The sequence below is a fragment of the Cydia pomonella genome, chromosome 12 (assembly GCF_033807575.1).
Source record: "Cydia pomonella isolate Wapato2018A chromosome 12, ilCydPomo1, whole genome shotgun sequence".
NCBI lineage: Eukaryota > Metazoa > Arthropoda > Insecta > Lepidoptera > Tortricidae > Cydia > Cydia pomonella.
Window position 1 is genome coordinate 15880213 of NC_084714.1, and position 14046 is coordinate 15894258.

General features: G+C 35.9%; 1 protein-coding gene across 1 annotated transcript; it reads left to right on the forward strand.

Moving 5' to 3' along the window:
* Positions 1–3923: 3923 nt before the first annotated feature.
* Positions 3924–8730, forward strand: LOC133523887 (phospholipase A1 member A-like). The gene is made up of 6 exons (XM_061859641.1): positions 3924–3991; positions 4514–4619; positions 4764–4909; positions 5145–5420; positions 7662–7986; positions 8394–8730. The coding sequence occupies exons 1-6, from the start codon at positions 3961–3963 to the stop codon at positions 8437–8439; spliced, it is 930 nt and encodes a 309-aa protein (XP_061715625.1). The 5' UTR covers positions 3924–3960; the 3' UTR covers positions 8440–8730.
* Positions 8731–14046: the final 5316 nt, after the last annotated feature.

Genomic DNA, 14046 nt, shown 5'->3' on the forward strand with positions numbered 1-14046 from the left:
CTGGTAAATATCAAATAATTCGTACATAAATTCCAAAAAACTCATTGGTACGAGCCGGGGTTTGAATCCGCAACCTCCGGATTGCAAGTCGCACGCGCTTACCGTTAGGCCCCCAGCGCTTCAAAGAACAGAAATATTGTTTTTTTACTTAATAAAATAAATAATATGACACCGTTGGTTGGCCCATTGTTATAAATATTCTAATAGAATTTACTAACACTGTCCTACTTGACTTTTTTTAAATAAATGCACAAGATAAAACTGTACGAAAACCAGTCAGTCAGAATATACTACTGAATATACTGGATTGTAAAACTTGTTTTTCGTCCGAGTCAATTTATCTGAACTAAAAAATTACGTTACGCATTCATACGGCTTTAATACGGTGTGTTTAAAATCAAGTTTTATAAAAAAATGAATGTGATAATTAAGTGAAACTTATATAATTATACTAAGAAAACAGCTTACGCTGTGATACGACTTTCTGAAAGTTGTGAAATATGTAAAAGCAGTAAAATAAACCAGTGAAAACTGGTTTATTTTCTATTACAATGGTCAGCTTTTCATAATTAAAGCTTTACAGGCCAATTCGAACGTACACTGATATCAGTATGACATCTAACTGATGTCATTAAGTTATGCATTTCGCTCTTATTTGTCCGTATATGTGTTGGCGCGGGCGAGAAGCACGATAACTACTTATTACACGATAAATATGTAACATGTTTCAAATATAATTCTGATGTCAGTGTAAGTTCGAATTGGCCTGCTAGACTTTGCAAACAACCATAGTTCCACCATTTTGAATAAATTCCCAAAACGATCGACAAAAAAAACATACAAGACTAGATCACAAAATTTCACGAGAATCGACTAAAAATGCGACTTGTAGATGAGAACAGCCAGGCATACGAAAGCATTTTTTTTTACCCGAGCTGAAACGGATACCTTCACTTCATTTGGCCCATAAATAGAATAATGCTAACATTTTTTTTAACGTGCACGAGAAATCATGAAAAAGTTAATTTATTATACTTAATAGCCATTATGGATGAGATGAGATGAGATGAGAGAGCTAAGGACCGGGATAAGTATCGTACTCGAAGAGAGGCCTATGCTCAACAGTGGCAAAGAGAATTTATTGTAATAGAGAGGTAAAGTTTAAGTAAAAAACCGGACTCGCACAGGAAGGGTTCCGTACCATTATCTATAAAAACGGTCACCCATCCAAGTACTGACCCCGTCCGACGTTGCTTAACTTCGGTGATTGGATGAGAACCTCGAGATTGGAAAGAAATATTTATTTTTTTCTGGTTTTAGTATTTGTTGTTATAGCGGCAACAGAAATACATAATCTGTAGAAATTTCAACTGATTAAGATAGTTTATTATTCAAGTAGACATATCACAGTTCATGAGATACAGCCTGGTGACGGACGGACGGACGGACAGCGGAGTCTCAGTAATAGGGTCCCGTTTGACCCTTTGGGTACGGAACCCTAAAAACGTGCCCCTTAGTTTGACATCCAAAACACTTTTGCGGTCACTGAATTTTCAAGCGTCAACTTTTGACAATCAGAGTTACCTTAAAATGCATGGAGCTGTACAGCGCCATCTCGTTTATTACCAATCGAAGCACGAAACTGTCTTAGATTATACGCATCTTCCTCAATCAATGTATTTTTAGCAGTGAGCAATAAAAGCTTGATATGATGATGTTGATAATAACAAGCCGATAAGAAATAAAACTATAATTTAAATTATGCGTCAAAATCGGTAAATGCGTAAGCACACAAATATGTATTGTAGTAAACCAAGACATGAAAATAATATAAATAGGTAATATGGTAGCCACAATCAATTAATCGGTAATTATTGTTGTAGATTATGTGAACGTTTCCGACCTGCATTAGTCCATGTAAATAAATTACAAACATCAAAGTTTAATTGCAGGGATCCGTATTGTAGGATGCAACATAGGCCCACAACACACTAGCATCTTTTGAGCGTCGGCATCTAGTCGGCGGTAAGGAAATAGGGGTCATCCATTAATTACATTACACGAATTTCTAGGTTTTTTGTCACAACATGTCACATGTTCTTGACCCCCTCCCTCCCCCTAAACGTGTGATGAAATTAATGGATGACCCCATAACGGATACGCCTTTCCGATATCGAATGTCGAAAGGCGCTTAAAAGAAAAACAGCTGCAGGAGCCATATGGCATCAAAACCGCCATTTTTTCATTGTATATATTTTTTAGTAATATTGATTTATTAAATGAATACCAGGGATCGGAAACCGGTATTTTTTGTATGGGAACGAAAACGGTATTTTTTCGTTCTTTGTTAATTACTTCATTTCTAATTAGGCAATCTAATAATACGAAGCCGTTATCTGAAAACACAACTGAGTCCTACATTTAGAGTATAAAATAAACCGAAATATATGGTTATTTCGATGTTTTTGCAAAAAACCGGTTCCGATCCCTGATGAATACACATAATTATGTCGTATATTTTACTTCCATCCGACATGCAATATCGAATCGGGCAATGTGAAAACGCTCTTGTGGTTTTAAGCTACATGTGAGTGCTATATGTATTAGCCCGAGATCTTAATAACACTATTTTCAATTATAATGACTATGTAATTTACAGTCTTTACATTATGATTGTCTCGGGTTGTACACAACAGTAGCCTTACCACGAGTTTGTCACTGACATATTCGCTGGCGTGTACCTTACTTACTCAAAGTTTCAACATATATAGTTAAACGCCTTCTCATTTTAGCGCTTTCCCTTTTACATTCTAAGGGACCAGTGGGTCTGCTTTAAAACCTAATAAGTTATAGTATTTTTCAAACTCAACGATTATACGTAATACGCTGACAGGTGTCGTTTCAATACGATTTTAGGAGCTTTGGTATTTTTAGGTTATAAATTATATAGAGATGACACCTGTCACCCTACCCATAGAGTTTGAAAATGACTGTAGCTTTGTTTCTTTGCTTTCGCTGATGCCGAGCTCACGGAAATCTGCCTCCACTCTATCCGCCCAATGATATTTAGGATGACCAACAGGACGGCGTCCAGTTGGTCGACCTAAGTAAGCCCTCTTGACTTCCGATCGTCACCCATCCTTTCGAGGTGGCCAAGCCAGCGGAGACGATGTGCTGGTCTCACCTATTATATTTGGCTCGGCTATAACAACTTATAATGACGTTTATTCGAATATCATGATTTTGCATGTTATTAATATGGATAGATCCCGCCTTATAATTTCTTACTTTTTATCCATCTCGCTCACACTAATAAGCCAGTACGAGCGAGAGTAAGTTATGCAGACGTTAGCCAATATGTCAGTGTCAGGTCAATGACAAGCTCGTGGTAACCGTTTAGACTAAAAAAAAATATGTTGATGTAAAATACGATTGGCCGACTTTTTATCTATAATCTTAGATGATTAGATTAGATGATTTATTTCATGAAAGACAATTACATAATAAATTTGCATTGATGTCAAAAATATAAGAATTTCTATCATGATCGTCAAAATAAAATAAAAATGAAAATAATAACAGTACTAATGAAATAAAATTATAGCTCCAATAAGGATTGTCAATACAAGTAGAATAACAGTAAGTAGGTAAATACTTACAAAATCCAAAATATAAATATACAATGTCAAAACTTACGAAAATACGAGAACAACAAAAATAAAAACGATAAATTAATAAAAGAACACAAATAATATCTCCCAATAAGAATCGTCAACACATAACAATATAAAAACTTTAATTTTATAAAAATTAATAATTAATTTTATAAAAATTATCGCTTGAAATAATATTCTAGAGTATTCTGATTTTAACTGATTATCTGATCAGGATAAAAAGGCTATAAAAGCAGTAGGTACAGTTGTTACAGTTGTTGTCTAATATCTGCAGTCAGTGTCCAAAATGAAGACTGTTGTGTTACTTCTAGTTATTGGTGTGTACTTATACGTTGAATTGTCTTCATTTTTGTATGTTGATGAGAGTGAACAAATGCTAGTAATATGTACCTATATTATTAGTACATATTAATTGGATAGTATTTTATTTATTTAATTAGTTTTAGAATTATCTCGATGAGTATTATTTGATAATTGTTAATAATGTATCCTTTAAAGTCAATGATCTTATTAATTGGATAAATCAACTTTTATCACTCGGTGGTTACGTAGGCCTGGGTCACTCTTAAATCCCTCGTTATACTGTATTTAAAAAATAACAAAACATACATTTTTATGGCAGTTATAAGCCCTTTCCACAATGGGCAACGTGCTTGTGACACCATAGCAATTGCAAGCGGTCGAACCAATTGAACCGAATGATCAGACACGGTTCACATAACATATTTGACGTGGTCTAAAAAATGTTTCATTCATTAACGTTTCTATTACTTGTGTAAAATAAAACTTTTAGTCATGTATTGTTTACAACTTAACTAAATGTTTTGGCACCTTTTCAGCGCATTACACATCTGGGGTACCACTCAATAGTAAGCCTCAGAACGTGAATAAACACGATGTTAACGGTGCCAGGAGCTCGGAGAATCTCTATTTTCTATTCACAAGGTCAGTTTCGTAAACAAAAGGAACATAAATTGTATTACAGAATACTATCCTGAGTATAGTGAAGGAGCTAGCGTGGAATCCTGAGCATGTTTGAGCAGACTCATCTTCGAAATATGTAGTAACCTGTCATCATATGTTTTACAGACTAAACCCCACAACAGGCCAATTGCTAAGTCTGGACAAGGATTTCATCCTGGCGTCCAACTTCAACGCCAGTTGGCCAACAGTGGTTGTCTGCCACGGATACACCCAGAGCTTAAGCAGTGAGATCAACCAGCTCATCCGAGACGGTACTTTCTGTTCCATTTTTTAATATCGGGATAGTAAATCGTGCGTACACTTATTGTATGTTACATAATAAGCAGTCGCTTAGATATATGAAATAATGTAATATATTTAAGATAATGAGGATTTGCAGTATTTATAGCGTAAATAGAGAACGGACAAAGTAAAAGTAAAACAACCATTCTGAGTGATTCCTTGTTAAATGCTGATCATTTTCTTCCCCCTTAATAACTTACTAAGCGCTTACATTAAAATATTTCACCATTTCAGCTTATCTCGAAACCAGGGATTTTAACGTCATAATCTTGGATTGGAGCCACTCAGCCCAAGCCCTCTACGGAACCGCGATTGCCGCCGTCACGTCAGTAGGCCAAGACCTTGGCTCCCTGCTTCTGTTTATCCACCATATCACCGGCACTCCTCTTGAAACCATGCACTTGGTTGGGTTTAGCCTTGGAGCTCACGTTGCTGGGAATGCTGGACGATATACGGGGGGCAGGGTTGGAAGGATTACAGGTTAGTTTTAGTTTCGTACGCGTTCAAACGGATTTACGAACTTGTCTTTCGTTTCCTCATCATTCAGGTTTGTTGTGACATCATAATTGCCAAATCAAGTCAAACAAGTTTAATACGAAATATATATATAGCCATTATAAGCTTCATCATCAATTAAACTAAGAAAAAAATATACTAAGAGCCGAAGATAAGAAATGACGATTTAAAAAAATATTCAGAAGTATATCTCTCCAACACAATGTAAGAAGTTTGGCCTTACCAACTTTAAAACAATAATTTATAAATGAAACTAAAGCTAAGTTTTTGGCTTTTTTATACAAATCTGCTGCTAATGCAACAGTAATTCTATTTTTTACAAGCTTTTATTTAGTTTCACCTGTAATCAAATCTTGCAAATTAAATTTGACCCACTTACCGCTTTCCGATGAAGCTGAATATTTGCATACATATGTAAGTTAGATGACAATGCAATATTATGGTACCATCGAGATGATCTGATGATGGAGACAGGAGGTGGCCATAGGAACTCTGTGATAAAACAACGTAACCTAATTGTGTTTGGGGTTTTTAGAATTGTCTCGATGAGTATTAGTTTCTTGTGGAAAGAAAACAACAGTCAGCGATAAAAGCTTGTACCAAAAATGAAATTTTTGACAAAAACTTTTTTTTTAAATTTATTTGGAGATCCAACAGCTGTGACATTAACATAGAAAAAAATAGTAGATACAGGAAGCCAATTATAGGAACTCACAGGTAGTGACATAATACTAAACTAAGATTACGCACTATTGCAACCACATAAGTGAACAAAGCGAATACAAATGATACTTAATAAGGATAATGTGGGAGTTCAAAATACTAATTAACTTAGTAACATAATGAGGTCTAAGGTAAAAGTATAAATAGTAAATACGTAATTAATAGGTATTCAAGAAGGCGACAACACGCTCACTCAAAAGACTCAAAGTATTTCTTCACTAAATTCGTCTCACGCTAGGAATGCCACAGTTGAATATATCCATATCCAATTCTTTAGATAGCTCATTTAGGTTACGACTGGCGCGTGGTAAAAAACTATTCTGTCTGTATTTGGAAGATGCATTGCTGATTGCTATTGGGGGATGATACCTTTTAGAACGAATGGGGGTTTTGAAACATAGTTTACTTAGCAACTCAGAGCAATCGATTACACCATTGGTAATACTTAGGAGATATGTAATATCGGCTATTTCACGACGTTTTTGTAAAGGGACAAGGTGATGGTGCTTACATATTTTAAGATAGTTGGAAGAACTGTAGGGATATTTTAATTTAAAGCAAAGGTGTTTTATGATTTTTTTCTGAATGCGTTCAATTCTGTCAATATATGTATTGTAGCAAGGGTTCCAGACCTGAGAGGCATATTCTAACTTACTTCTAACATATGAACAATATAGCACTTTAAGCGTCTTGGCCTGAGTGAAGTGAACAGAATTGCGCATTATGAAACCTAGGGCTTTATAAGCGCCACAAATAATGTTATTAATGTGATTATCAAAAATTAGTTTAGAGTCGTGAATGACCCCTAAATCTCTCATACATAATACTTTCTGCAGGGTTTGACCCTTTAAGGCATATCTAGTATCGACTAAGTTACGTTGGCGCGAGAAGGTCATTGCAAAACATTTAGAGGGATTCAAGTCCAATCTGTATAATTGACAATAATCATCAAGGCGTACGAGGTCAGACTGTAGTAATATTGAGTCAGCAATAGATTCTATCTTTAAGAAAACTTTCATGTCATCAGCGAAACATAGAAGCTTGGAATGCAGGAGACATTTGTCAATATCATTAATAAATATATCAAAGAGCAACGGCCCTAATAATGACCCTTGCGGTACCCCACTAGGAACAGTGACCCAGCCGTACATATAATTATTCACGACAACAGCCTGGGTTCTGTTCTCGATATATGATATAAACCATCGCAGTAAATCCCCATTTATTCCGATGTTATTCAGCTTTGATATTAGTAAGCTGTGGTCAATGCGATCGAAACATTTGCTGTAATCAGTATATATTACATCAACTTGGGACCCACTATCTATAGCGTCAGTAACATAATCGTTCAACAGAATAAGATTAGATACTGTAGATCTACGTCGCAAAAATCCGTGTTGATTAGCATTAAAATAATTACTTAAAGAATTATAAACTTGATTAAAAACATTTTTTTCAAGCACTTTTGATAAATTATTACAGGATTAGATCCCGTCAGCCCAATCTGGCTCATAAACAGCAACCGCATTGCCTCCACCGACGGTATCTACGTCGAATGCATCCACACATACGGCAACAACGGGGGGATCGCCTGGGGAGACGTCGACTTCTACGTCAACGGTGGGGGCTCCCAGCCAGGCTGCGTGCTTTCAACCTGCAGTCACAACCGATCTTATCAGATATTTGCCGCCACTGTCAAGTATGACCACTTGGTCGGAAGACAGTGTGATAGCCAAGATGAAATTGTGGCGGCATTTTGCTCCGGTCCTGAATTACATTTGGGCAATAGTGACGTGTATAAGACTGGGTGAGTGAAAGGACAAATATTTGTTAAATCATTTTTCCAGGTTGCTTTGCATGCTTTTATCCTTATTTCTCCTTTATCGGATATGAAATTCCATGAAATCCTGGTTCTTAGTAGATCTCGTTAATAGAATTGACCTAACTTTTCCCAACAGTTCACTATTGTTTATTGGTTCATTCTAATGATATCATTTGGTATGATAAAGACCTCTCTCTAGTACTTATGTTTCCCTCAATTGAGATCGTAAATAAACAGATACTTAGTCAAATGATTACTCACGTGGCCTGATAAAAAGTATTTTCAAATATGTTCAATTAATGCAAGATAATCGTGTAATCATCATATCAGATAAACCTACTTCCAAATAAATTTTATCGCTTATTAATAATATGATTACGCATTTGTTTCAGATCTGGATTATATTACGTCAGCGCTGGGCAGAGTTATCCATATTGATAAGAAGCAAAACAAAACTTCATGAAATTCGAAATTTCGAACATACATAATTATAAGTTGTTAGAGTCCGTCTAAGTTAACTGTGCACTGATTTTAATATAACAAAGGGACGGAGTGTCGTTATAAACGTCATATCTTCATAGAAATTTGACAGTAATGATAACAATGTCACACTTTGTCATTACAAATGCCACGCAGAGTTAGCTTGGTTAGACACATGAGCATTAAATATAAGTGTTGCGTTTATCCCAAAATAAAGAGGTAACTGTGAATAAATAGTATAACGCCTTTGATTAATTTTTTATTAAAATACAACAAGAATCCACGAATTATATGAACTTGACTTATTCATTTTGATTGTACTAATAATCGATGATAATATTAACGATCAATCAATCGCCTATGGAAATCGACAAGACACCAAGAAAACCGGCTATAGTCGAATTAGTCCATAGATACAGAACTTTTTGTCACTTTTAATTTTAAAATTGATTTGAATATATTTTGTAAAAAACTCCTAATCTCGCTACAGCGTAACACCTGTCAGCCTGCTCGTCGAGCTTGAAAAGAAAAAGCGCTAAAATGAGAAAGACTAAGTACCTAACATACAAGTTGAAACTTTGAGTTATTTTTTCTCTGTTTACGAAATACTGAAAAAAAACTTAAATTAATTTTAACAAAGAGCACTGTATGTACGTACTCGTTTACCCAGTACTCGTACCTGTACCACCGATTAACACTGTTACATAGAAAAAAGTCCCAGAAAAATGAACTAAAATTTTAAAACACACATTCATCTGGCCAACCTTTGTCAGAGTATGAAATTCTAATTTTTCTTACCATCCCCAGTCGTATGTTACGTGCTCAAAATTAGTTGAATGATATATCTCCGTCCAATAAACTTATAATCAGCTAGCTATTCCACATATGTAGTCAAATTGCAGTTATCACAGTGTACTACATTGAAAAGTGGAATACATAATCCCAGCTATTTATTTTTCGATATTACTAGCCTAACGAGGACGCCTAATATGCGAATTACTCAATACGAACGGCGAATTTATTTTACTGGCAGTCTCTAAGCACGTGATTAACGTGATTTATTAACGTCAAAACATCTCTCGTTATCTCTCGCTTAATACGGTTTTATTTTTAACAAAGCAAAATGGAAAATTAGCTACAGCACGTACGATTGTGTAGATAACTGACAGTTAAACTTGATCAGCTGATGTTTTTCCGAAATCTTTGCGCGAACCAAACTGCTAAATCGCCATGAAGTTGTGCGAGTGTGAAGTCATGCGTCAACGTCGCGATATGTTCTCTCCGCGAAGTCGCGCGTCGCACCGCGATTCTAGCAAATAGTCTGGAGGGGGCTTAAACAATCAATAGACGTTCCTGAATGATAGTCATATATTAATTGAATAGAATCGCATTATAATGCCTGCTCTAGTTGGCATTAATGAACCGGCATACGTTTTCTGGCAACCAGTCCGTATATTGTCGTCATATTTAGGTCGATCGTAACAGACGATGGGCGCAGACAGAGCCCGGTGTATCCGTTGGGCGAAGGCACCGTCTCCATAGGATTGTACGCGTTACGCGACGATTTGCATTAGGAAACACCTGTCCGTACGTTATCGTCATATTTGGTTCGATTGTAACAAACGATGGGCGCAGCAGAGCCCGTGCACGCGTAAAATTGTATTTGTGCATAGAAAACAGGTTTTTTTGTAAAAACTATTAGTTACCAATAACAGGATTAATTCCTATACTATAGGTATATTTCAAATTAAAAAATAACGTTTTATTCTGGGCGTATCACGTATACCGCATGCATCCGGAAAGGTGGGCTAGTATAGCCACCAAGTAAGTGGACGCCGCAAAATAAGCGTGGATGTGGCAGGCCCAGACGGAGATGGCGGGACGACTCAGACACCTTCATTAGTTACTGGCCGGAAAAAGCTCAACAACGGGAGTCGTGGAAATCAAGGAAGAACCCTTTGCCCAGGACACTAAGTACCTACACATTTTTTATGTTACTTAAATTTTTCTTTTGTAAAACAAAGTTTAAATATGTAAAATCGTGAAAGTCTTACTATTGACGATCAAATGAACTTCTTGAGGGGAAGTCCGATCGATATTATATGAGTCACTTCATTTGAAGATATAAACATTTTTAAATAACTAACTGCAGACACGTGTCTCGTAATAAACAATCATTGATTAACGGTTAAAGTAAAGGGCATCTGATCTGGATTAGAAAAATATTAATAACAAACTCACTGAAAACTCACTGTGTCGGGCAAGTCTTGAACTTTTAATTTATTACTAAGCTTAATAGCATCGTTTGCGGACGTTTCTGCGTATACAACATTAATTTAGGGCATCTGATATCAAATAATTGACGTGTGTGGTGACTTTATTTACACCGTATGTATGTAAGATAAAAATAATCAATGTTTTCAATTCAATACACACGTAAACAGAGACAAAAAGTCATCGCAAGTTAATCAAATTTTTTACCCCACCCCACCTACCCCTGGAATTACGGAGTGAAATATGCGAAAAATGCTGACCACTTCATCCGAAACACCATTCTAGTATATTCTAGTATACTCGTATATATAGAGATAGTATTCAAGGGAGCTACACGAAATCGAGCGCTCGAAATTCAAAAATAGGCCCCCAGATGTGTTAGTGAGGTCTGTCCGTATACACATCTACAGCTTTATACTAACAAAAAAAAATCTCTTATTATACCATTTTAATTTATTATAGATCAATGGAAACAGAGTCTACAACGAGTAAGTAGTGGATCATTGCCATTCACCGCACCAACGGATTGTATCTCCGTCTTACATAAGAACAAAAATATTTCACTTGTTTTGCTTCCGATCGCTCCGTTCGATTGCACCTTTCATCTTCGAAAAACCAACACATCTTGAACTTTTATCACCTTCAGAGTGAGCACAATTGGTAACGCATTTAAAGAGTTTTGTTATAATGGCCGAGCTGTACTTACATCACACAAGCCTTTACAGGAAATGGAGATAAAAATGTTGTTGGCTTTTACGTTATGCTAACGTTTGATTGTCTTTTGTTTTTCAGTTGGTTCTTGTTTAATCTTAAAATGTACGATATATTGGTGTGCAAATTCAATCAAAAGTATCAAACATTTTAATGGAAGACTCAAGCTGTAATCTATTTTTGTTTTTTTTTTTCAAATTAAATTGGACACCTAAAAAATAATTTAAAAAAGCTATCACTACTAAGTATACGCGCCCGGGATCAATTCACAATACGCAAAGAGCATACTCGTATATGCAACAAATTTCGTCCAATTTTTAAATCTACAGTGTAACTTGCAAAATGTGTGGAACAATCTGCCATACTCACTTTTCTGTGGCCATAATTAATATTTGTAGCTTACATAACTTCCTTACCCTCACACATAGGTACATATAGTGTACAGTCAGCGTCAAATACTTTGTAGCAACCAAAGTGGCGAAATAGTTCGGTACACCATATATATAGTATGGTGTACCGAACTATTTGGCCACTTTGACTGCTACAAAGTATTTGACGCTGACTGTACCTCACACCTTTAGGCCCGGGGCGCGGGCGTCGCGACACCTCCCTACCAAACCTACCGCGAAAACCGAAATACGCAAATTGCGGGGATCATCAAAATCAAAGTGACTTGTTAAGATTTAGTCTGTGTTTTCGCATTAGTACAATCTAGGTCTCTTTAAGGCTAGAGTAAATAGGTATCGCGTAGGTAAGCCCGCTTCTCCGTAGACCGCATCATCACTTACCATCAGGTCAGATCGTGGTCAAACGTCTGCCTATCTCCATACTCCATTTAAAAAAAAAACATGATTCAGTCCTACGTGAAGAGCAAAAAGTAATTAAAAATATTGGGCTATTTCAGCTTTAAAAAAACAATCGGTTCCGAGCCCTAGACAAAGCTATAAAATATTCCATTATTGCCGCTTTGGCTACGAAACCATAAAAAGTAACAGTTGAAGTACTATTCAATAAACCAACAAACGAGTTATAAAATCATATTTTTTAATAAGTAGGCAGGTATATAGATGGTTATAATAACTATAATAGTAAAAGTAAAATAAAATCCTGAGCAAACATTGTCATGAAACGAAAGCGTACGAAATTGCTTATGAATGGAAGAATAGGCAGGAAAGTCGATCAATGAATTTTTTTTAACTTTATAACGATCACGAAATTGGATAAAGTATTCAAACAAGGTTCTTACGTAGGTTTGTTCATTGTTGTTAATTTTTAACGGTACAGCAAAAAATCTAATTATCAATAGATTAGCTAGCCTCGCCTTTACAAAGCTGCTAAGTTATTGCAGAACAGCCGGACATGCGAAAGCAATTTTGGCCAGGCTGAAATGGAGACCTTTGCTATTGCTCAGTCAAAAACGGTCTATTTTTACACAAACATTTTGCCAGTGTCGGCACGTGGCTTTTTAACAGTATATGTATGTGTCTATTTTATGCAAAAAGATTATTATAATATGGAGCCTAACTTGAAGTGATTTTGCAGAATGAGGTTTCAATCAATTCGTATCTACTACACGAGGGACATCTATGCCGTTGTCCTATGCTTTTAATTTATTCCAGCAATCATAGAAATTTACGACTTAGCTGGAACCCTTTTTATTACCATTGACCAGTTGTACCAATCACAATAATTGACGGACTGATCATTGTCACTTAGCAGAGAACTATCAGACTTCCGATAGGTACAGAAGGGTGCAGTGCAACCGACCCTCAGCAGCGAACACCAAAGTGATCATCATTTTATTGATTCTACGGGTAACCTTCTACACCTACATTTAATTTGACGCCTTTAAAATTACACGATTTTCTGGACTATACACTTAGTTGCAATTGCATCCACATATGCAATGTAATACTGCAATGTCCTTGCTGCGATTGAGCGACTAATTTAGCTAATTAGTTATAGTGTTACCCTTTGACATTATGACACGCGCGTTATGTTAGGATACGTACATACGCACACATAGGTACTAATCAAAACTAAATAGCAGCGAAAAAGAGCACGACTGCCAACATCAAAAATCGTTATCTGTTCGCATATGCAAGAATAATAGAAAGGGCATGTTACCATTTTGGATTTTTAGGTACAGTACATGTACAATAGACAGATATACTTATTACGATTACACTTTTGCACCTTACTTCACAAGTCGTTTGCTTAAAAAAAAACATATTTAGTCAATTTCTGTACGGCTTCTTTAATATTTGTAATAAGTATTTGTTTTTGGAATGAAAACGCCAGATAATCTATAGGCTGACTAGATAAATTTATGATGAAGATAAATATTGGGGAGAAAACGGTTTCCACTAACTAAATGTTAACAAATCACTTTGATTTTGATGTCGATCGCTTCATCAAAATAAATTTTAGGTGTATAAGGTCTCGCTTTTCGAAACAATTTTTTTTTTGTTTTGCATATTTTGAAAAAACCGGACAAGTGCGAGTCGGACTGACCCAGCGAGGGTAACAGCAGCAGAAGTACATCATCTGTGAAAATTTTAACTGTATAGCTATCACGGT